The sequence below is a fragment of the Sabethes cyaneus genome, chromosome 2, assembly GCF_943734655.1.
Source record: "Sabethes cyaneus chromosome 2, idSabCyanKW18_F2, whole genome shotgun sequence".
Taxonomy (NCBI): Eukaryota; Metazoa; Arthropoda; class Insecta; order Diptera; family Culicidae; genus Sabethes; species Sabethes cyaneus.
The window spans coordinates 244,633,046-244,658,055 of NC_071354.1; the positions used below are offsets into that span (position 1 = coordinate 244,633,046).

A 25,010-nucleotide genomic window follows, 5' to 3' on the forward strand; every position below is an offset into this window, starting at 1 on the left:
ATTATCTCATTATTGTGTCTCATTATTGTCATTTTCAGTACATTTGCTAAGAAAAAGAGGTGTTTCAGAAGCAATTCAAATAGGTCATGGTCAGTGTGGTTGTAGACAAATGTACGCTTGATGAAGAGCTGAGTAAATTATTTTTTTCTCACTTTTGAAAGTTTAGTACAGTACAGACGACATAATCACGATCCTACGAAATTTATGAAATCAAACGATAATAGGGTTTATTTCTCATTCCCGTCGTAGTAAGTAAAGCCATTCTAATTTTCATCATTTGTTGGATGGATTTAATGAATACTCCAAAAGCCCTTGTGCTGATTTGACTAAAACACACTTACCTTCCGATCCGTGAACTTTGAAATCACTGAAAAGCGATTATTAAAGCATATTATTGAAATTACGCAACTGACTTTATTTCTTAAATCCGTCGTACCGTTTCAAAATCCGTCCATCAAAATTTTTCATCGTCCGAACTAAAAATCACAACAATGTTTACGAAGCTAACGCGCATGTATTTGTGTAGGACGGCATGACAAATGCTATTCTGCAAAATTTCTGCAGGTCAGGCAAGTTTTCCTGGTTGTAGAATAACGACAATGCCTTGCGTGAGTTATTTTCATTTATGAATGACGGAAATTAAAACGATTAGTCGACATTTTCTTCTTCGTCGCACGAAAAAACGTAGGAAATTTGGCTGGTAGGATTTCGTTAATGATAAAAAGCATTTCAATAGATCTCAGCTCGCCTTGATAGATCGCTAGTGGGAATAACTAGTGTTTCATTGTGTGTCATAAAAATGCTGATATTTTTAATAATTTGTGTTGGATAGGACGGAAATAGGCAATTACGACGAAGCAGCAACATACCCTACCTCAAATTGTTGGAGTTGAACTAGATAGTTAATAAAACCAATGACCTTTTTGGTAATTAGGATCCATACTTGATATGGAGTAAGAAGGAAACTTCCGTAGTTATGACCAAATAATGCAAGAGCCCCGCAATCTCAGAGCAAATGCGGTTCAGAGTTACAAAAGCCTTGGTTAGGCATTGAAAAGTCTAAAAGATCCAGACAAATCGTGAAGGTTGGCAGGGCTGCTAACAACTATGTCGCAATTTTTGTGCCTTGCAACAGGTTGCAGCTCAGGCAACAGAACAAAACATGTTCGGACGGAACGGAATAACAATGGATGATTGGAAAGGGGTTGGAATTTCAGTCCATGGATTTACTTTTTGAGAAATTATTGGTTTCCTATTTTCCTGAGAAATGCAATGGAAATTATCTAATTTTCTCGAATATTACTTATTATAAAAGGTTATGACTCTCGAACCGAACGTCGTAGAACAAACTTTTTTTGTTTAAAGGAGACTCAAGAAAGTTTTCTCAGCAATCTAGGAAAAATGTCAGGTGGAAAACATTTTTCTCAAAATTTTTTTCCTCGACGGTTGACTCCACAAAAAAGTCGGAAAAACGATGTTCGCTGTGTTGTAACAAGAAAGTTATCGTGGAATTTTTATCACTAAGAAATTCATGCCAATTCAAATAGGCAAATGAGAAAAAAATATTTTAAAAATTTTCTAAGTATTAAAACATGGTTTTTGATTCATCGATTTTTTTTAATTTGATAAAATTATAAGACCCTGCGACCCAAACCTGTAGATCATTTCGAAAAATCGCCATCTTTAAAGTCATTTTCTCAGTGATGTCTCAATTTTCTAAGCACGGACGACAAAACTGTACACGAGTTGACTACTTTATTATTGGATAGTCTCTTGTTAAAATTTTCTTTTTAGTTTGAATTTTATATTTACATATATAGAACTGATTTATGCAATGGAACGGACCAAATAGAGCGTGAGAGTCTATTAAATTCTTCAGTAGCGAAGTTCCCTTAAACTTAAAGTCGCTGAAAGACCAAGAAAGTCTAAAATTAGGTTTAAAATCTTTGAAGAACACAGGACCAGAAACAGCGACTCTCCCCGATTATAGCCATCCCTGGCGCAGCTAACCAGAGCATTTAACTATAGTCATTTTTGCACTGCCAATAGGTCTTAACGGGATAGTACACAGGGTATAGGGTAGCTTAGTTCAGATATTTCAGGGGGTGATAGAGATTTGACGAAAAAAATCCTTCTACGCATATGGTCTAATCTCAATCGTGTTACACAGTTATTACATATTTTTTTTTTTTTAAACGATGGTTCTACAATTGATGAAGGGACGGTAGGGGAAAGAAATGAAAATTTTTGGTAAAGGAGGGGGAAGAGCGGAAAGGAAGGGGGGGGGTATTGGTAGCTATGCTTGACAAGTAGTCATTTTGACTCCTACCTTTTGTCCAATGCTGGAAGGTGCATGAGTCGAATCAAGGGCATCCCTGGAGGATGTTGTGAGTTCGAATCCGGTTGTAATCTCAGATTACAGCTTGATTCGACTCATGCACCTTCCAGCATTGGACAAAAGGTAGGAGTCAAAATGACTACTTGTCAAGCATAGCTACCAATACCCCCCCCCTTCCTTTCCGCTCTTCCCCCTCCTTTACCAAAAATTTTCATTTCTTTCCCCTACCGTCCCTTCATCAATTGTAGAACCATCGTTTCAAAAAAAAAATATTAATATATGTATGACCTCATTCCAATGTCAAGACTAAAATCTTGAGATTAGTCTATAGTTATTACATATTATTTTAAGTTTTCGGTTCTGCTTGCTAGCTCTGGGTCAAAAACTATGCCAGCTAGCTGAGTTCTGTTACTTTCATTCGAAAGCTGAGAAAATTTTGTATTAAAATTGGTCTTAAACCGCCTACTTCATGAAATTTAGTAACTTTTTAGAATCAAAAAGTTTTGAAGTAAGTATTTCGCACGCCGTATTTTATCAAATTTCTCCTACAAAGGTGTGTGTGATGATGGTAAATGGTAATGGTAATGCAATTTAATTTTAAACGTATCGTGTTGAGTGTTGAATTAGTATATGAAAACTGCTCGAATTTATACATCACGCATAGCCCACTAGATTATCACGTGCGACGAACACAGTCTGACGCGTAGGAAAAACAACAACAATAACAATTGCAATGTTTTACATAAATTTGGGGTTCGTCTCTACTTGCTTGCATAGTCCTGCAAAACTCAAGCTGCTTAACTTTATTCACAGGCAGCAGCTCTTGAACCTGTAGTGGGGAAAGGATCCATTTTTACCCTAAATTAAAATTACGGCGTAACAAAACGAACACTGCCGGATTTGTGTTCACTTACTTGAATTAGGTAGCTGACGATCAAAAATTCTACAACCATACTCCTGCAGGGCTGTCGTTGTACTAAGCTCTGCAATAATATCTGCACTAAGCTACCTTACACCCTGCAGAATTCAGCATGAATAAACCCCTTCTAAAGTCACATTGACATGGAACGGCCTAATTCTACTAAGATTCGAACCCACGACCTTGTCGCTTGTCAAAGCAGACTCGGTAACTTTGCGGCTACGAAACCTCCAACTGAACTTAATTGAGTTTATATATTTTTTCCTGAACATTTGCCTTTTCTGTCCACCTAGCAGTATGATTTTGCTTTTCACACATTTTAATCAGTCCTTACCTAGGGTATGTGTGGGTATCTTCGGCCTATTAAGCGGTAGCCTGAACAATCTTCATGAATTACGTTCAAATTATATTTATTCGAAACAAGATTTTTATACTAATTGGTTGGATAAAATTTACTTAATAGCTGAGTGCATTTTGGTCTTAATTAAACGCATTTGAAGTTGAGTTATAGCCCTGTCTGTGTGGTTTGAATTTCCGGTAGGCCGAACGCGCCTATATAATACAAACCATAACTCAATGGGTGGCACTGCGCGTGCGCCCACCATAATTTCTTAGTTGCGTAATTAACAATCAAGCTGATTTTTGGCATATTGTTCGGGCTTTCAAAGGTTTATCGCCTAACAAAAATTAACTATTAAATAGTTAAATAGCTATTAATTAACTATTTGAAGAAAGCTGAGAAATTGCGATGAGCAAACAGCACTAGCCAAGGGCCTATTCGGTGGATTGCTGTACTTCAACAGCAGACCAAAAAGGAGGCAGACGGTTTGCGTGTTGGTGTTTCACAAGTGTCGTAAGTTCGAATCTAGGTAGAATCGGGGCATTCGATGTTAAGCGATTTTAGCATGGGTTTATTCGAAGGCCCTTCTACAATGAAGTCTTTTGTCAATGGGCAAAATATAATTTATTTCACTGCCTGATTCCAGGAAAGAGATTGGTGATGCAAAGTAGCAATGACAAGCATACTCCCTCTTTTAATGCTGAACTTCCCTTTACCTTCTGTCTGTACAAACTGCTATATCTCAGCGAAAAATAGACGGATTTCCGAATTTTCAAATGTTTTAGATGTGGTAATTTAATGGACTAAGCGATAAAATTTTGAAATGTGACTTGGCGGGGGGACCAGGACAAGGAGAGGTTTTAATAAAAAGAAATCGGAAAAATCGGATTTTTTTTCAGATTTGTGACGTTTATATCACGAAATTCTTACCACCTAGAACGATGCTTTCTTCTACAAAAATATACGCGAACACGCCATCTTCAATCTGAAAAAAAAACTATCTCTTCTAGTCTCAAATATTTGGGTTCTACTCATGTAAATCGTTCTTGTTCTCGGTAAAGTTGATTAGATAGACAAGATATAAAGGTAACATAGTCCGGTGTTAGATAAAATCTTGGTGAACGGTTCAGAATTCAACCACCAGGTGGTCATCCACAAGTTGATGACATGTTAGTTTCTTGTTTTCAGCAAGATTGGTTTAATGGACTAGATTCAGTGTATGATAGATAGTCCAAAACAGTATTTAATCCCCAGGTAATTCGCAATACTATATAGCCAGTAACGTACCGATTTCGCCAGGATGTATGTTAAAATGATCCGCAAAAATTGAACATAGTACCGGAAGAAAATGAATACATCACTAGTCTCACCTGGCCAGTAAGTTTTGCACCAAAATATTCATATCAGAGTGGTCTCGATTATTTTAACAATATATGCCGTAGACAAAAAATCTTACATCTAGTCATTATGCTGAGCTGCGATAAAAAAGTTTAAAAGCAAATGTAGCACCAATGCCACCTGGCGATCAAGTTCTGAACCACACTATTAGCCATAGGTTTTATCTGTCACAAGACCATGTTTGCTGCAGATCTTGTCTATAAGTCCAATTTTTCCGTGAGCAAGAACGATTTACACGAAGAAAATTCATAAATTTAAGACAAAAGACAAATTTAAGCTGATTATCTCGCATTAACGCCACCTAGCGAGCAAATCCTGTAAAACGCCATACGTAACCTTGAAGATCTCGTGTTCGAGTATATTTTTGTAGAAGGAACCAACATTCTAGGTGGTAAGGATTTCGTGATATAAACGTCACAAATCTGAAAAGTTGACCCACCCCGCGCGCGCCCCCAGGTCGCCATTTTTTGTGTTAGGAAATATAGCCATAGTTTCTTCAGCAATGTTGTAAATAATGTAAAAACCAGCAACTTTGCTGAAGAAATAAAATTTCTATCTTTATCGAGTGCTGAACTATAAGGCATTTTCATTACAACTTCTTTAAAAATTGGTTTTTCATACTTAGCTTTTCTTAGTTGCATTTTACAAGAATACAGTGTTCTAGGCAATTATCGAAGCTCTCAAAACACACGTTTTTGCAAAAGACCGCAAATCTCTTGGACCTTTACTTGCTGAGTTATCGCATATTCAAGCTTTAAATTTCCATAGCTTCATGAGCCTATAGGGTAAAATGGGGCAAGTGGATTTATAAAATCAGTAAAATCACCTTAAAGCTTAGGTCGAGTACTACAAACTTGTATAGGTGCCGCTTGTGCCCAACCACCTAAATAAGAGTACGGGAAGCTACGTTTTATGTGTTTCGCGTACGCTTGATACATGTCCTTTTTTGTGTTCGTAGATACATGGTTTCTTCAGCAAAGGTATAGAAAATATAAAGATAAACAATTTTGCTAAAGAAATGACATTTCTATCTCTATCGAGTGCAGAGGTGTAGAGCATTTTCTTCGGAAAATCTTTAAAAATAAGTTTTTCATATTTAGCGTGTGTTGGTTGCATTTTACAAGAGTATAAGGTTTCAGGCGATTAATGAAAGACTCAAAACACATGTTTTTGCAGAAGGTTGCAAATCTCTAGGACCCTTCATTACAAAGTTATCGCTTATTTAAGCTTTATTTTTCCTTAATTTCACGAGCCAAAAGCGATAACTTTGTAAGGAAAGGTCCGAGAGATTTGCAACCTTCTGCAAAAACATGTGTTTTGAGTCCTTCAATAATCGCCTAGAACCATATACTCTTGTAAAATGCAACCAACATAAGCTAAGTATGAAAAACTAATTTTTAAAGAATTTCCAAGGAAAATCCTCTATAGCTCTGCACTCGATAGTGATAGAAATGTCATTTCTTTAGCAAAGTTGTTTGCATTTATATTTTCTATAACTTTGTTGAAGAAACCATGTGTCTATCAAGTAACACAAAAGAATGGACGAGTATCGAGCCTATAATGAACGCGAAACACATAAAACGTATGCTTGCCGTACTCTCAGTTGGGTGGTTGGGGACAAGCGGGACCCATACAAGTTTATAGTACTCGACTTAAGCTTTAAGATGAAGCGCTGATATCATAAATCCGCTTGCCCCATTTTACCCCATAGGCTCGTGAAGCTCCGGAAATTAGAAGCTTGAATATGCGATAACTCAGCAAGTAAAGGTCCAAGAGATTTATGGACTTCTGCAAAAACGTGCATTTTGAGTGCTACAATAATTGCCTAAAACATTGTATTCTTGTAAAATGCAACCAAGAAAAGTTGAGTATGAAAAACAAATTTTTAAAGAAGTTTTAAAGAATATGCCCTACAGCTCAACACTCGATAAAGATATAAATTTTATTTCCTCAGCAAAGTTGCTTGTTTTTACAATATTTACAACTTTGCCGAAGAAACTATGTCTATGTTTTCTAACACAAAAAAAAGTTTCGCTTTTCGTAAGCTTTTTAATAAAATTGTCCCAAAACGTAAGTTGTCGAAATTGTTTGATTAAATAGCTTCTAAAATAAAAGATCTCCGGTAGGCACACCTAATCGCGAAAAAGTAGATTAATTCACTGAAAAATAAAATAGTTACAGCTTCTCAAAGTGACCTGGGGTCAAATTGACCCTAAGGTACAGACAAAGGGTTAATGAAGCCTCTAGCTGGGGCTAGTTATAAGAACGGTACTTGCTCGGGGTGCGAATGTAGTCCTATTGTCCAAGGGCAAATTATAACTAGTCTCCGCTTTTCCTGGCGAGAAAACAAGATTGATAGAAAAGTAGTAAGAAGCATAAAAGGAAAACAAGGAAAAATATCAACACTTAACCCTCCAACGGGTAAGGCCGTCTGTAGACGGCCTTCGCTTTTGGAGCTCCAGAGCCACATATGTAATTTGTTATGAATTGACAATATGAAAAATGTGTTCAGAACAGATTTCTTGACATGTTGATATTAATATCACAACATGCATGGTCAAAGCATCCAAAAGTTATCAAATTTTTGAATGCATTAGTTAGAGGGTTAAGCACGGATAATAAGCAGTTCGCTCACTTTATGACGATACCGGCAGAAGAACAAAGTACACAATTCAACGACATCACAGTCGGTCAAAATACTGATCGCAGTGACAAATGTCCATACAGAAGGGCAGTTTATCCTTTAGCTTACTTTTTGGAACTGCAAATAGCCGTATTTATTTCACGGATGGAAGCTTTTTGTCGTATTGCAGTTGCTTTGGAAAAACTTTAATCAACTACCGTCAATAGTCAAAGTCGAAGCTGTCCGGATTTAAAAACATCTCAATACTTTGGTCCGAACAGTGTAATTGATTAATTAAATACACTTAATTTCAGTATTTTAATTAACGATACTACGTCGTCAGTTTAAGAAACGGATGTCCAAGTGATAAAAGGGTCACACAACCGGTAAAACGGTAAGCACTTTACCTTTCAGTAATCTGAAAAAATTCAAAGGGAAAATACCCTGTTTGATAGCAGTGCGTTTGGATTTATTTCCTGCGTAACCATCGATTATGGAAATGAAAGGATATATTTGAAAAGCTTTCTAAACAATTGCACCTCATAAATTGCGTAGATTACCGCTTAATTAAAGTAAATTAATGAAGGTTTCCGGATTTCGAGCTGCAGCATGGTAATTCTTCTGAATTGAGCACGGAGTCATTTTCTTGTGTTTACGCCGTTAACTGCACTGTGAACTGTATTATCAATAAATGAACGTTCGTAGGCCAATGAAAAAGTTACAACCTCAAAGGCAATGGTCAATTCATAAATGCTTCATACATGGCTTTTATTGATTTCGCTCTTATTAGGCAGTACAGTCGGATGAGCACGCAAGCGAGCGTAACTAAACGCAGTCCTTGCCCCCTTAGCCCTTAAATCGCCGTAAAACAGCTCCGCTGATCGCAAAATACCGAAAAACATGACCGTAGTAGATTAAGGCCGCGAATGTTTCATAAAATTCAACCAATTATTGATTATTGATGAAGTTATTGATTTCCTTCATTCCTCACGAGAAAGGCCTAGCAAAAAAAATAAGTTACAAAATTGTATCTGACCTGCATCCGTCTGCCTCTGTGTGTGACCCCAAGGATTTATACTACTAATGAGACTAAGCTTATGACAAAACGGTAAGGAATGTTTTTTTTTTCAGGCACTAATTTGTCTCATAATTATAATGGTCGCTTATAATGGTTTTATAACCGCAATTGGTTATAAAAACCGCAATAAAAAAATTTAATATTGTTACTTGAGTTGTTATAAAAAGGTTTGCCCCTTTTAGTTTTTTTGTATCCATTTGTCTGTGGACGAGTTTCCAGTTTTATGGAAAACATTAAAAAAAGAAAACTGTATCACAAGACATTCAGACTGATCTTTTTTTTTCTCTTGCTTGTCGAGCTAACCACGACGAATCTGATGAATCTGCAAGGTGTAAACAATTTGTTTTTACTGTTGTTGTTGTTATTATTATTATTATTATTACTATTATTCGATTCGATGGTTTGCAGTTGTCATTCGGTGCGAGTTGTTTGGCTTGGCAATGCCATCCGTGCCGTGCCGTGCCACACGCTTTTTCGTCGGTCGGATCGAGGCGGCCAAAAACCGGGATTGGCTTAGTTGCCGTTGCCGCGTTTGTGCATGCATGCCGTACGGAGAAAAACATTTATCATAGACGATGTTCGTCAAAGACACCCTCCGTCGAGACCGAGACCGAGTGGGAAAGATATATCGACCTTTCCCAACAGCCAGCAGCGTCTAGCGGCGGCAGCGTCCGAATCGAGTGGCAATTTTTTTTCTTCCTACAAATTCAATTCTCCCAGTAGTCAGTGGAGCTCTCCTGCTCGTTTGTAAATATTTGCTTACACGGCTCTCCTCCTGTATTAAACTCACCAACACATGTGGTCAGTGGAAGGGAAAAAAACCTGTGCGTCCATGTGTACCAAACGTTTCTGAAGCAGAATTTTAAAATTATACCAAAATTCATAACACGAAGAAGACGGAGATTTTTCTCAATGTGGTCTGCACATAGTTAGTGCGTACCGAGTATTGAACCAGTATGGTTTACTATTCAAAAAGTAAATCTCATCAATCTGTGCTGTGCGAATATAATCAATCTTTTTTTTCCCTATAAACCGTTTGTCATTAACCGAATAGTGCTACTACACAGCGAGTGACGTTTCGGCCTATTTTATCATCGCAAACCTTCCCGAAAAGTGGCAAAAATATTAGTGAATAAATTTTCGCCAGAAAAAAAAAGGAAAATCATTTCGGACATATTCTTCTCTTCCTATACTGACAAAGCATGAGTTCCGCCGACTGGTTTCTGCAGTTTGTGTGTGAACTTCTACGAAGGAACTTTCAATCAACCAAGACTAGTTTTATAATTATATAACATCCTTAAAAGGACATTTGCGGAAAGAAAGCTGGCGGACAAATGGCGTGAAACGCTCGGAAAGCGAGACAAATGTGGAAAGAAATCAAACCCAAACCAAAGGAGTGCGATATTGTGTGGAATTCGGCAAAGATAAAAAGTTAGGCTGGCTCTAAAAATAAAGAAAAAGGAACGAAAGTCCAAATGGTTGTCTTAAACAGTGTTGAGTTTTTTTTGTTGAAGCAATAGCCGTTGACAATTATTGTTGTAAATACGAGAATTGAGATGTGAAACAAGACGTTTCGGGTGTTGACTTTTTTGTTTGTGAGGCGAACTGCTTTTAATTGTGCAAATTGTTATCTAGTTCTAGAAGTTTGATGCAAATTTTAATCATTTGCCTCCGAGTTAGGTACGCTGTGTTGGTGTGTAACAATCATTTATGAAATTACTATTTGGATTCAATAATTGAAGCTTGTGGATAAAAATAAGTTTGGCAATAATAAAGCGGCGCGCTTAAGGGAGAACATGCAGGAGAAGCTTGACCTATTCTAAATATACATTTCAAGTTTTATTAGTCTGCTTAGGCGACGCGACGCAGACGATTGTAGTGGAAGCGACGGGCACGACGATGAAATATAATTACTTTCGAGACAATAATACCGGTTCGGTCATATTGTGATGACACACGAGGGTAGACTAAATGTTCGTGTTTTGGTTCTATGACGGAATCGCATAGATTGGGTAGATAGATTCGAATGTTATATTGAAACTTAAACTACAATGTAAGTGTGCCTTAGTGCTCGAAGGTCGACCACAAGATCAACGATCAGAATAAGCATTGGAAATGATCAAACAAAAATCGGAAGACATGCAAATGGAATGCGCTAACCCTCTAACCTCGCCGAACAGCAAACGCAAAAATGAGTCGGCGCTGCGGCAACTACAAAGTGATATGATGGGAAAGGCTCGCTCGACGCTGTGCAGCTTGGGGGATGTTCTGAAAGGTAGCAAAAACAATCCAGCCCTTTCGATTGCGGGTTCCGAAATGCCCTACGGAGGGAACATGATGGTAGAGGATTCGGACTGTCAGCCACAGGGCTCCCCTCGCAGTCCAAAAACACCAAAAGACAAAAGCTCGCTAGATTTTTTTCCCTGGTCGAGAAGCAAAAGTAAGGACTTTACTAAAACGGCTAAAAAAGAAAAACTGAGGACACAAGCGTCACAATTGAGCGACGTTAACGAGGAGGAAATCGAAGATGAAACTAAAAAAGATGCAGCAGGTGTATCTAAAAGTACCATAAAATCAAAAGCACATGCGACGACGACTGGCACCGTTCGGAAGAGCGGCTACAGCGTCAACACAGCGACGCGTCCTCAAGGACAATCTCAGCGGATAAAATATTTTTCAGATTATGATGACGCGCCAGGTGAGATTGGGCAAGATCCCGAATCGAGTCGCTCGATGGAGGAAGGTATGCAATCAATTGACCGAGACGCACTAGACAAATTCTGTGATAATCGTCCCAAATCATACAATGAAAAATATAATCCAAACTACGACTACGGAGAAGAGCACTACGAATACAATGAAAAATACCCAAACGAACAAAGCGCAAATGCCAGATGCATTCGGAAAGTTTCCTCCCCATCTAGTCCAACACCGATGAAACACATCCTGTTCAATGAGGAAAACGACATCTTGTACTACCGCGACACGCAAAGACCTTGTAAAACCAAATCACTGAGCGAACATTATGGTAGAGAAAAACACAAGAACGTTCCTACCAAATCATTTTCCGCGAAAGAAAATCGAAGAACACAGGAACTGACACCGCTGTCAAACAGAAAGGTTTTGCGAGATGAAAAATCCTCCTCCGGTCCGGTGCATCCGGAGGACAAATATCGAATGAACCAGAAGAGTGCCCACCAGATGAGACCCACGCTATCCCGAGATTACTCAATCGATTATCGGAATCCCACCGGTACGGGGGACCCGAACCAAAGCATGGTTGAACCCCCCTCTCGGCCGCACGGTCTGTACATTTCCGAGGAAGCTGCCGGCGATAAAACTGCGCGGAACACGCGGAAAATTTACTTCCAAGAACCGTACGCCGCCGCCGCCGAGGAGAAGGTGAAATGCGACACGCTACCGCGCAGCCGGAAGAACACCAAGAACACCGACAGGGACGCCAACGAGTACTTGGATATGGACATGCTGCGACCGCGAAGCGGCAGTTTGGACTCGGATCTTGAGGTAACGATTAATAGTTGTTAGAAATGATAGTATAAATAAAAGGGCATTGTTTGGCTTTGGACCATAATTTGGGTTTGGGTCTTCAATTCAGAGTATGGTCACAAGCACAGATTTTGGATTCAATACTCTATATCGATTCCGGAACCTTTCGGTTTTGGAAGTTCTCTGGAATTGCCCTGAGATCTCCATTAGGCAGATTGATTGGATTTTTCGAAAAAATAAAGTTATATTACAATTTGCATCAAAGCTCGTTTGAAGCTCGTTTACCATCACTTACCGTGTTTATATGAAGCTACCCGAGCAGGAGCGAAGAGCAAAATAATATAAAAACAATATCAAACTGTGTTATAATGCTATATTTTGTTATTGAATAGATATGGAGATACGTTGATAACACATTTTGTTGTTGAGTAGATATTTAATACAATGTTTGTGAGATGAGTTTAATAACTGATTTTGTTATCATATCTTTTTATGGTCTTAAAATACTATTCGATATGTTTCATAAATTTTTTTTTATTGATTAAAGAGATTATAAATATTTTATAAAATTATTTTTTAATATATCATATGCTACTGCATTTGTCATTCAATACCTTAATAATACTAAAATATGTTATTCTAAACTCTGAATACAGTCATGTTATTGCTTTGTTATTCGAATAACACAAGTAGTTATTCTTTTGGCCTTAAAGGAGCAAAATTTTGATATTATTTTTTGTTATTTTACCAACTATGTCAGCCAAAACAAGACCAAATTTTGATATGTGTTATTCGATTTCCGAATCTTTTTTTCACTTTTTTTTATTTTTACTCTTCAAATCATTACAGTTAAGAATGTTCCAGAAAGAAGTGCACATAGCGAATCACGACCTCTTTTATTCGCTACTCACGATTAGTTGCACTCACCTAGAAAGACCGTAGTTCTGTAGCCCTAGTGAAGGGGTTTTGTTTACAAAATTAACTGGTTAGGAAATGACTGCAAAGTGCCTGCTACCGGTTTACCAATCAAAAGCATTGTGAGAATAGCAATTAGTAGAATTAGAAATGTATTTTATTCAACGTTAAAAGCACATTTGCGGTTGAAATCTCATCAGCAATCTAATGCATACAAATCGTCACTTAAATTCGACTCCAGAAATAATAATAGCCACAATAAGCGATATGATGAAAGCCGAAATAAGGCTTCGATTACCGCTGTCAATTTTCCGGCAATATTACGTTACGTCTGTAGCGAATTTTTCAAAATTATGGTTTAGCTTAGCTTCGACTGATTGCACTTACATATCAATGCACAGTGGTCCAGCAGCGAAAATTAAATGGAAAGTTTTTTGTGGTTCAAAATAGCTCCCAACAATGTTCAGCAAAGTTTTTCAACTCTAAAAGACAATTAATGTGAAACTAACGACTAAGTTCCAGTTTGGCTTGTAAACACATAACACATAATAACTTTTTGTAGAAAAGAGATAGAAGGATAATTTCTTCGGCAAAGTTGTCACTAAAGATTATATAAGTAACTTTTCCAAAGACATAGTAGGCGTATTTTTTATAGTTTCTATCTCACAGGGCGTTTTATATAAAGGCCTCTGAAAAATCACTTTTTCGCTAATTACTTCACATTTAATGGTTTTATTGCATCATAATGTTTTACAAAGTTGTTTCTCTTATCAAAAGACATATTTTTGCAGAACATTGCATGTTAAAAACTCATACGAATAACGAGTTGTCACGTTTTTCCTGTGTTTTTTTAGTCTTTTTGAGAAAAGAATATCTCAAAAAGGGGCAAACGGAAAAAATCAAACTTGCCCGTATCTGAAAGCTTGTTTCAAACATAAAAAACTGGTTTTTTCTCTAACTCGAGTAATTTCAGTTTAATTATTCCGTGGTTGGCCATTTTCCACTATGCAGCATTTTCTAATATCTTCTTGAAGACGATTAGAGCAGAAGAAAATGGTCGTACAATGACATAATTTCTTCTGATTGTCACATAAAATAGTCTTCGAATTTCAGATATGACATCAGTTTTCTATCTGCACCAGCTGTTTTGGAAAATGTGGTTAATGTCTACCATCAATAATGTCTTTTTGAGAAAATTTTCAATCGATAGTAAAACAAAACAAGTTTTTGTTGGTTATTCTACACGTAATATTACAAACTATTATTTCAGTTGTTTATGTTATTTTTTAATCACAAGTAGGTATGTCGAGAGAGGCAAAAGAGAAAATAAAGCATAGAACCTTTTTGAAAACTTCAACCTACTTATATGAGAATATGGTTGATTTAGAACTCGTTATACGTAAGAGCAACATACAATGTTCTACAAAAATATGTCTTTTGATAAGAGAAACAGCTTTGTAAAACATTATGATGCAATAAAACCATTAAATTTGAAGTAATTAGGCAAAAAGTGATTTTTGAGAGGTCTTTATATAAAATGCCCTGTGAGATAGAAACTAACAAAAAATACGCTTACTATGTCTTTGGCAAAGTTACTTATATAATCCTTAGTTACAAATTTGTCGAAGAAATTATCCTTCTATCTCTTTTCTACAAAAAGTTATTATGTGTTATGTGTTTACAAGCCAAACTGGAATTTAGCCGTTAATTTCACATTAATTGTCTTTTAGAGAATTAGAACTCAGTGACTCGATATATAAAGGATCGATACATGCTTGTGTGTGTGTGTGTGTGTGTGTGTGTGTGTGTGTGTGTGTGTGTGTGTGTGTGTGTGTGTGTGTGTGTAATGATTTTTTGTATCGCCTATTTCTCGGAGATGGCTGAGCCGATTCATCCACTATTAGTTACTTTTGTTTGACAGGTATTATTGCCTAGTATATCACTATTGAATTGATTCGTGATCCGACATTGCGTTTTAAAGTAATAAGCAAAAATGTTTAAAACTACGTGACATGATTTTCTTCAGAACCACACAACCAATTCCAATTCCAAGCTTTTTCTCAGAGATGGTCAAACCGATTTATGCGCTATTAGTCTCATTTGAAAAGTAATATAGCCTCATAGATCACTATTGAATAGTTTTTGGATTGGATGCGATAGTTTGAAAGTTATAAATAATCGTGTACAACGGTGTACGTGCCGATTTCGTTCTCAAATAACAAGTAAGATGGTACAAAGGTTCCTTTTACCACCAGGTGGATTAATTCAGGCAATATGGAAAATTTTATGATGAACTTTTTTAATGATGTTTTTCCACTTTGTTGAGTAGCGACACACTAGCGAAAACAGTTTCGTACAATGTTTATCACTTAACGACTATGTATTGACAAAGAAGGGAAAAATGATTGGAAAAATTTTCATCGGCTTTTTACTGTCGCTAACAGTCCCATTTATATTGAAAACTCCACGGAAAATGTTGTTAAGATTTTTATGCGAGTAGCAGCAGTTCGGCTATCGTAGTTTTTAGATTTTCGTTGACAAATTTCCATTGCCGTGGAAAGTTTTGTGGAATTTTTTTTACAACTAATAATTTTGCTGGAATGCTGAAAATATTCTTACATTTTCATGAAAAAAAAGTTTGTTCTATGATGCTTGGTTCAAGAGTTAAGAAATCTGCTATGTCCGTCCTTTGGACTTACCCTTCTTTAACGGCAGACTTCGCAGCCGGTTACTAGAGTTGCATTTCTCTAGCGTTTAAACCGATGCAGTTGTGCAAGTGACTTTGAGAAAAGAGAGGGATTCATTGAGGAGGAATATATAGTAAAAAAACCTTTTGTTTCGTTTCCATTATTGTGATTTTCATAGAGCAAACCGATGCATAATTAGCAGCTACGTGACAGAAGGGGCTGCTGACTGGGAAGAAACCGACAGGTAGGGGGACGAGGAACGTGAGTATGTATGTATGTTCCGTCATAGCTCCGGAACCTCTGGACTGCTCTTCTTTTTTGACATAAAAGTATCAGCTTAGAGGGGTTGACAAAAGAGGGAGACGGTCTTTTGTAAGGGGATAGCAAGGTTCAAATGGGTAAAGGGGTGTATTTCTGTTGCATTTAATATGATAGTTGTACAAGTTGCTGGATTTCAAAAGGTGGGAATAGGGTGGCCATTAACAAGGAGGAGGTTCAAAAACGTGAAAAAGGCTTTGTGTTGATTTATAGGGATTACCGGGAAGAAGACAGATTTACAAGTGGTCGGGGAACAACGTGAGGAGAACTGATAAAAGAAGTAGACACATTTGAATGAAAAAAAAGGTTTTGTTTATTGCATTATGACAATTTTCGTTATAATAACAGATGTACAAGTGACTGGGAAACAAAGGGGCCCCGAGTAAATCGGGGAATCAGCTAGTATAGCTAGCTAGCTATATATAAAAGTTAACGTGAGTGTGTATGCATGTTCAGAACGCCTTGAACGTTCTTCACTAAACTTGGCACAAATGAGCCTAGACATAAGTGAGTCGGCAGTGGGGAGGGGGAGGGGGATGTAGAGAAAAGAAGGGGGAAAGGTCCGAATAAGTAATAGGGGTTACGCTTCTCTTGCCTTTAGAGCGATTGCAGGTTCGCAATTAATTGGTAGACAAGAAGGTAGGAGGTGTTCTCTCCCATTGTAGGGATTTGAAAGAACAAACAGATGCATCCTAACTGGGAAGGAACCAACAGAAGGGACGACGAACGTTAGTATAAATTGGCAGCCGGTTCAGCTTGAATCGTCAGGTTTATTTTTCACACGTTTAGCGAATTCAAAATGATTTGAAACATAACCCCAAACGTTCTTGGTCATTTGTGAATGGGAAACGAGAAACACAAGGTCATTCAACAGTACTGATTTAACAAGCTCTCCGAGTAATATTTGTGAATTGTTTCCCAAAAACTTTGTCAGTGTATTCAAAAACGAAATTTTTACCTGCTTAACAAATCAACAAGGCTTTTCTAAATGTTCAAGAGGATGTTCTAGAAATGCGGATCCTCGTTTTCCCAAGCAGATGTTAAAAGTTCGATTTTCAAATTAAAATCATCATGTAAACATAGACTAAATGGCATTTCACCTATTATTATAAAGAAATAAATAAAATCATACTGGATACTAAACATTAAAAATGGTGCTCAAAACGCAGTATACACTGATTTGAAAGCCACCTTCGACCGTGTGGTTCACAACCTGCTTTTAGTCAATTTGGTGTGGCACCAAAATTTTGTAAACTCGTTAAAATCATACTTGGTTTTACGAATGTCATACGAATTGTTGTAACCATTGTGGTATTCCACAAGGAAGCAATCTAGGACCGCTATTGTTTTCCTTATTTTTTAACGGCGTTTGTGGTGTACTTCCACGAGGATCCAGATTGCTGTATGCTGATGATATTGTGTAAAATATTTGTGATGGTCAAATATTTGGAAGATTGCTGTAAATTGCAAAAGCTAATCGACTATTTTGGGGACTGGTGTCGCAAGAATGAGCTTTCCGTTAGCGTGCGCCGGCGTCCGGACATACCACAGCAGCAACTGCTGTTGCTGTAGTTTGGTGCTCATACACTGGAGTTTGGACTTCCAAGTTGAAAGTAGTACAAGCCAAATTCTTACGGTATGCTTTGAGATTGCTCCCCTGGCGAAAACCTTTAGTGCTCACGCCGTATCCAGACCGCTGCACAGTGGAAAATACTGGGACAAAACACCCAAAATGGAGTTGACGTATTTCATAAAATAGTATTTTTCTATGAAAGTAGACAGACTAAATAACAATATTCTAAAATTTCAGAGCACTGGGAATGATACAGCTTTTTGAAGAATTTTTTGAATCTGAGGTTTGTGTAACAACTTCCCATATTTTTCATTTAATGCAAGTTTCGAAAAACTGTTTTTAATCGTACCCTGTTAGGTATTTGTATACAAATAAAACGTGATTTGGTATTGAAATGGTTATAGATTAGCACCTTATTTTGCAAATTGACGAAAATCAAGTACACTCTAAAATATATTTGCTTCAAATATCAAAATAGTAACACACATGTGACTTCGCATTTTCAAAGTTGAGCATCTTTTTTTGGGAACGGAAGGTAACCGTCATTTTTTCATATATTATGTAAAATTTAGTCTACTTTCCAAAAATCATATCCGCATTTTGCGCAGATTTGCGCAAAGACTAAAAATATTGAATTTTAAAGAACCATGTGTTTTTAGGCAATTCCGCTTTGTAATTACTTCTAGCAACACTATTACAGATATTTTTCAAGTAAATCTTTGAGCATTTAGCAGCTAAAGATTAGTACCAGGCCAGCAGAGCAGCAGTGACACTTTGATATTCAAATTTTAGTGAATAAACATGGTTATTGGCTGGAGAAAGTGATATTTTTAAAATTCAAAATAATTTTCAAATGTGGCTCAACGTTATGGATTGGTGAGTGTTACAATGCCATTACTACTTCTCCTAATTATCCCAATGCAATAAAACACAAAATAAAAATAATAGCTCAAATAGTTATAAAACTTTTCTTAGAAAATTATTTTAGAGACCCAATTATTGATTTTTTTAAATATTTGAAAACTTTAAGTTTTAGTAGTCAATTTGGTTCACAGTTATATATAAAATATACAATTCCATGCTACTTTACCAATTTTATTAGTTTTGTCTCAGTTTTGTTCTGACTGGCGCCACTGTGCGCTGCAATCTCGACAATAGGAGAAAACTTGAAAGAGCTCTATTCATAAGGAAAATTTTAGTGGGCGAATTGAACTCTCTAACCATTCTCGCTCAAATAAAATTTAATGCAAGCCCGCGTAGAATTTCTTCGCTCGGATATCCAACAAACTGAGTATGGCCAAAATGAGCCTATTAGATAGAGCTATGAGTTGCTTATTTAATCGTGTGCAGTAATAGTTTACATCCTTCATACTGAATTCTCTTGCCATAGCAAGTTTCTAAGAGTGATACTGGCTCGAGGTGCGTAATCAAGCTTCTTGTCTAATGGCAAACTCTAAATAGTCTCCGTACTCGGATGCAGAAAACTACACCTGAACAATATCACAATAGATTATTTATTATTATTCTTTATTTGAGAGGTTTTCAGCCTGCGGCTGGTTGGCCTCTATCACAATAGGTCAAAATACTGGTCGCAGTGATAATGTCCATATAAAAGATTAATTTTCCAAAAAGACTTTTCGTGGCTCGAAAACTATGAATCGTGGCGCAAGGGTATAAGATAAAATAAAAAACCCGAATTAATCCACCTAGCGGCGTGACCTAGCCTTTCTACTGCCACAATAATTATTATTTAATTTTCCAGGAACATGAGGAACTTGACTATTTTTTTAAATATCCGTTCCGTATTCCTCAAAATCCTTATTTGCCAGTAAAATCCATAACGTAAAAAAGAAAGCAAAGCCTAGGTGCTACATTCCGTTATCGAAACTTGACGTTTTGTTTTTATACGACAGAATACAGGACAATTGCAGGGCCAGTTGCTACAACTCTATTGACTCTAACAGCCTCTCCCAGCCGAGATTCGAACATACGACGACTGGCTTATTAGCTACCTCGAAGACAACTGGGAGGCTCCGTAACTGCAAAAGATACAGTAAAACTTTATTCAGCAAAATTGAAGATAATAACTAGTTCTACAAATGTTCCATATATAATTTTGTCAAGTTTTGCTCGGCTTTAACTGTCAAATGTATCAAAATTGATCCCTGTATTAAGATATTTTAATATTATGCCAATGATAAAACATTAAACATAATATGATTTCTGGTGGTCAAAAACTTTAGTTTCCACAAACTGCTATCAAATAAATATTGTCGAACTATATGGTAATCGACGAAACAGACGTCATTTACGCTTTTTGATTTTAGTCCAATTCCTCCAAATTCATTCCAAATGATTGGAGATTATATTTAATTTGCTCCTCTTCCAATTTTTTTTCAAGTAAATTAAGTTAACGAATCTATGATCTTTTTACGTTTTGACGAACAACTTGCTATTAATCAATTCCAAAGTTAGGCATATAGATAAGCTGTTAAACAACGATTCTATGAGCTTGTAATTCTACCTTTTACATTTATTATCGTGTATCGTAATTTAAGTATTGTTGACTATTATTTCGGATTTAATTTTTGTTTCAGCTTCTTCAGACATATCAATCAAAGTTGTATTTTTGAGACGCAGAGGATTTTCTGAAGCTCCAACTAAACAAGAAATAATTACGAATCCAGTTAAACGTGGACAAAAATGTGTGTTTATAATTAATATAACCGCTTGTAAACGTTTTTGAGAAAGCTTCATCATGCCAGGGGTCGTCAGTTTAATGCATTGCAAAGTTATACAAATTCACTTATTCTATTAATGCGCTTAGCAAAAAAATAATAAGCGGGTTGTAATTCTAGAACTTTTGCTTTTTTAATTTTTCTTGCCCGTCAAATCGACGACGATTAGCTGTCAAAAATCGACTCAAATCGCAATACATATTAAAACTTTTTTGTTTTAAGTAGCGGAACCTTCCAGGTGGCCTCGAAGTAAGGACACTTGTCTTACAAGAGAGTCGTCATATGTTTTCAATCTCAGCTATCAATAAAATCCTAGAACTAGTCCCGCAATTGCCTTGTACTTTAACAGCTGACTGCGAAGTCTGTCGAATAAAAACAGAATATCAAGTTTGGAAAACGGAATGTAGAACCTAGGCTTTGCTTTACTTTGCTCTAGGGGTTAGAACTTATCTCAGACAGGTTTCATATTGCAGGGGAAATATTAAGGGCCGTCTTCATATTCATATTTTATATTTATATATGTGCCTTCTTTGCCCGGAGCTATATTACGACCTTAATACTAAAATTTTGGGGAACGGCCGCGAATAAGAAAAACGCATTTTCTCCGTGTGCTAACCATCCGACAGAGTGTGTCAACTCGTTTATTTTGTCTACATAGCGGGTTTTAACATCAGCTACCGAAACGGGGAAATTTCCCCACCTACTCTATTTCCCTAGGCGAGTTCTCCATGCGAGAATCGCTTTCTTCTATTCTGCCGAACGGAGAACTACACTCCGCGCGTGAGTTCCATATCTGCTATTTTTCCCGCGCAAGTACAAGCACAAGCGGAGGGCGAAAATTTGATAAACAAAGTTGGTTGAGCGGAGAGCATCACTTGCACTTTCATCGCTGACCAATGCGCGCTGTGCTTTAGTCTTTAGCGCCCATTGCGGCTAATTCTGGAACCAGCCGTGGTGTTTTTCGATCTCCGAGGCATGCGAGTCGTGCAAAACAGTTTAAGTTTTTGTTTTTTAAGATTTCCATTTTTTTTTACTTTTATTTTTACTAGGAGAAGGAGAATACTCTACTTATACTCTTTAAAGGAAGGGCAAGAACAAAATATTATCGTTTGACTTCAATTTCGTTGCGCGCACCCTTGGAGAAACTGGGCCGCACATTCCGAAAATGTTTAGTTTTATATCTACATTCCAACGTCGGTCGTTCTACTTTCTGTCATGGATTGCCCGAAATTTAGTTCTCTGGGTCCAGACTAGATTTCTGAATTAGATTAGATTGGGGGTAGGATCGTTATCTAAGTCTGGGTACAGTCAGTGCTGTGAGGGAAACATTGCAAAAAATTGTGAAATTCCCTGAGAATTCCAGTGTAAATCCATGTGGATTCCCGGTCTTCCAGGTTCTCCCCGGTAGTAGACATCCTGTACATATATTTCCGTAAAAAACTACACTGAAACAAAAAACTTGGCAAGTTTGATAAAAATCAAAAAACGTCAATTATCTTAAAACTATCCCCTCTTTGAACAGGAAAAAATTTATGTTGAAATAAAAAAAAAACATGTGTGTGGACATTTCTATTTTTGACGCTTTGCAGTTCAGAAATCTGCAAAATTAGGCACCAACTGCTGATTGGTTTGCAAGGTTTCTGTTTCTGTATGTCTCAATGTCCAAACACATAACTGATTAATTTGCGTTCCGGAGATATGATAGTTCTTCAATCACATTTTTTAAATGCAAACGCAAACGTATCAATTATGTGTGGAATTATCTATGTCGACAATATAACCGACATCAGTTACTACAGCTTCAAAACAAATTATAAAGTTTTTTCTTCTATTCAAACCTTCTCCTTCACTCACGGTTGCTTTTATTTGCTACTCACGATTTTGGCTCCGGAGACCAAGAGTTCGAAAGTGCCATCGTTAGAAATGCTTTTCCGACTAACATATCGTATATCTTAATTCGTTGCCCATGACAATTAATTTTTTTTGACACTTTAGCAAAAATATTTTTACAAAATTCTTGATAAATTGTAATGTTAACTTTAACTTCATATTTTTGCTCACTTTTCAGTCACAAGCAATGCGAATCGTCCGAACCGTTGGTCAAGCGTTTGAGGTCTGTCATAAGCTGTCCCTGCAGGACAGTACCGAACGGGCAGACGAGCACTCGGAAACCTCCCACTGTGATTACTCGGAGTTGGATCGAAGTTCTGAGAGATTAAGCGACGAAGGGGATATGAAAAAAGGTAATCTCGAACAAAACTTGCCAGGTATTGCTTACTGATTAGTGAAATTGCAGACACTATACCTACTCACGAGCCACCGCGACAAACCAGGCCTAGTCATTTGGAACTATCACCTTCTTTAAATCCAGTCCCGGGAACGCTAGCTCAGGTAACAACTCTTATCGGAAAACTGTGTCATTTTTAAAGTACTAATAAAAACAAATCTATCTCCTTTTCAGGAGTTTGGAGAAGAACGTTTAGAAAAGACACCACTCACTGCTTCGAAGGAAATTGTATCGTTGAAGGAACAACTGGATCAGCAAAATCTTCAAACAAGACAGATTCTGGCCCAACTGGTGCTTGTACGAGAGCAGCTAATAACCGAAACGAATGTTAGAATAGAAGCACAAGTAAGTGATGGTGGTTTTGGTTTGCCACAATCAACAGGCTTACGGCATTTTTTTCCTCCAAAAATAGGCACGCATTCAACAATTGGTTCAGCAAAACAGAGAACTGTTGGAGCACATCGCAGCATTTGGTGGATATCACGAGCCCGATCGACCCGGTATTTCCTCCACTGCCATCGGACTGGCACCGCAGGTATGTTAACCCATAAGCTAGCTTGTTGACGTACTGCAAATTATGACAATGTTTGCCAAATTCTGTTCCTCTAAATTCAAATCCTAACAAAGTGTGAACCTTTCATCGGTCTGTGCAGCATATTTAACAGCTTGTTTTTCTACAAACAAATGCAGTGTTCGCTTTTGAGTAGGCTTAATAGTTGCAATGCTGTTAGTGATACTCAAACATCTTTTACGAAAAAAAAATTACAAAGGTAAGTGTGCATGCGTTGGTGTGTTAAAAAAACGCTATTCGTAGATTTAAACAAATTCTGTAACTACAACCAACATTTCTCTTTTCAGAATCATCATCAAACGATCGGTGAGTTGCTCGGTTCGGGAGGACCTTTGGGTCAATATTTTCCAACTATGCAACCACTGAACAATGCTTGCGGAACGAACTATTCGCAGCTGGCCAGTTTACACAACCTGAGCCCTAGTCTTCCGATGCCAAACAAACTGTCGATTCCACCCCTCACCACGCAGGATCTGTATAAAATTAATCAAAATATATTAAACCAGTTAACCAACCCAAACTACAGTCCAGTATATCCACTCTCACCGGCAAGTTTGAGTGCTAGTCAGCAACAACTGGGAAGTTTTGTGTTTGCCAATCAAAATGCAACAGGATTTGCTAGCATGAAAGCTAATCCCAGCGAAAATGGAAGCAAAAGATCCCCCACTAGTCCTGTAAATATTAACAACACTAGTTTGCTACCAACACCAGACGAGTATGTTTCGAAAAACAATAACAGGCTGTCGCTGGCATTTGATGAACCTAAAAATACCAGAAAAATCAAATCACAAGAAGATCTGAAGCAAAGTGAAGGGTCAACGGGCTTCGAAGGAGCACAGTTTATAAAACCTCTATCACAAGTGGGAACACTGACAACGTTAGATGCTGACGGGAAAGTCAAAGTCATAGTGCCTGTCAACGCAAACGAACAGCTGGAACCTCCGTCCCTGGTGAACCGTAAATCGACATCGTTTTCCGAACTGTCCGGTAGCAACAGCAAAGAAGGCAGCAGCAAAAATATCTCCATTTTGAAGGATTCAAAGGAGAAAAAGTCTTCCATTCCAAGCCTGGTGACGTTAAAGGTGACAGACGAAAGGGGAATGGTAACGCGAAGGCTACCCGCGACGCCCAGTTTCATTACGAGAAGCACCAGCGAGAAGGTTCCGAATCGCAGTCAAATCATGAGCCAAGTTCAGCGCACACAATGGGCTCGTCATACCACAAAGTGAATAGTACAGAACCATCATCACGTCGTTGATAAAACAAAAAAAGCACACACGCACAATGATAGAACACACCAAAAAAATGTTAAAATAAATAAACTTTGCTAAAAAAAACTATTGCACTAGGATAGATTTCTAATTTTTTACTTTCTTCTGGGGCGTACCATTTTTCAGTTCATTTGAAAACCAGTAAGCAGGTGACAGTTGGGATCAACGAACTTCGAACTGTTTTTTTTTCGTAATAAATTACTCTCATTCAGAAAATAGCGAAATAATAAAAATCTTCACACTTAGTTCCAATATAGAGGATCAACACGTCATTTTCGCGCACAAAAATTTGTATCCTCTTCGTTCGTCTGTTTTTTCTTTTTTGGGTTGACATATTGGTAGGCACGAGAATAATGAAATAGAACGATTGAGTCGTGAACATATTAATGGGGGGAGCAATAAATCCCCGAGCGTGATTTGAACATTTTACGCAGCGATTCTGCGAGG

The 25,010-nt window shown here is 37.4% G+C and overlaps 1 protein-coding gene across 6 annotated transcripts in view; it reads left to right on the forward strand.

Annotated features, from left to right (window-relative positions):
* Window positions 1-25,010, forward strand: part of LOC128734839 (capon-like protein) — a 63,171-nt gene that overhangs the window by 30,026 nt on the left and 8,135 nt on the right. For 5 of the 6 annotated variants that reach the window (XM_053829213.1, XM_053829209.1, XM_053829210.1 and 2 more), the window contains exons 6-9: window positions 22,503-22,677; window positions 22,731-22,825; window positions 22,896-23,066; window positions 23,134-23,256. In XM_053829213.1, the coding sequence (XP_053685188.1) occupies window positions 22,503-22,677; window positions 22,731-22,825; window positions 22,896-23,066; window positions 23,134-23,256 (564 nt within the window). Of the gene's footprint in view, window positions 1-10,811; window positions 12,222-22,502; window positions 22,678-22,730; window positions 22,826-22,895; window positions 23,067-23,133; window positions 23,265-23,572; window positions 24,522-25,010 lie in introns of those variants that run through there. The other variant, XM_053829208.1, reaches the window with a different exon arrangement.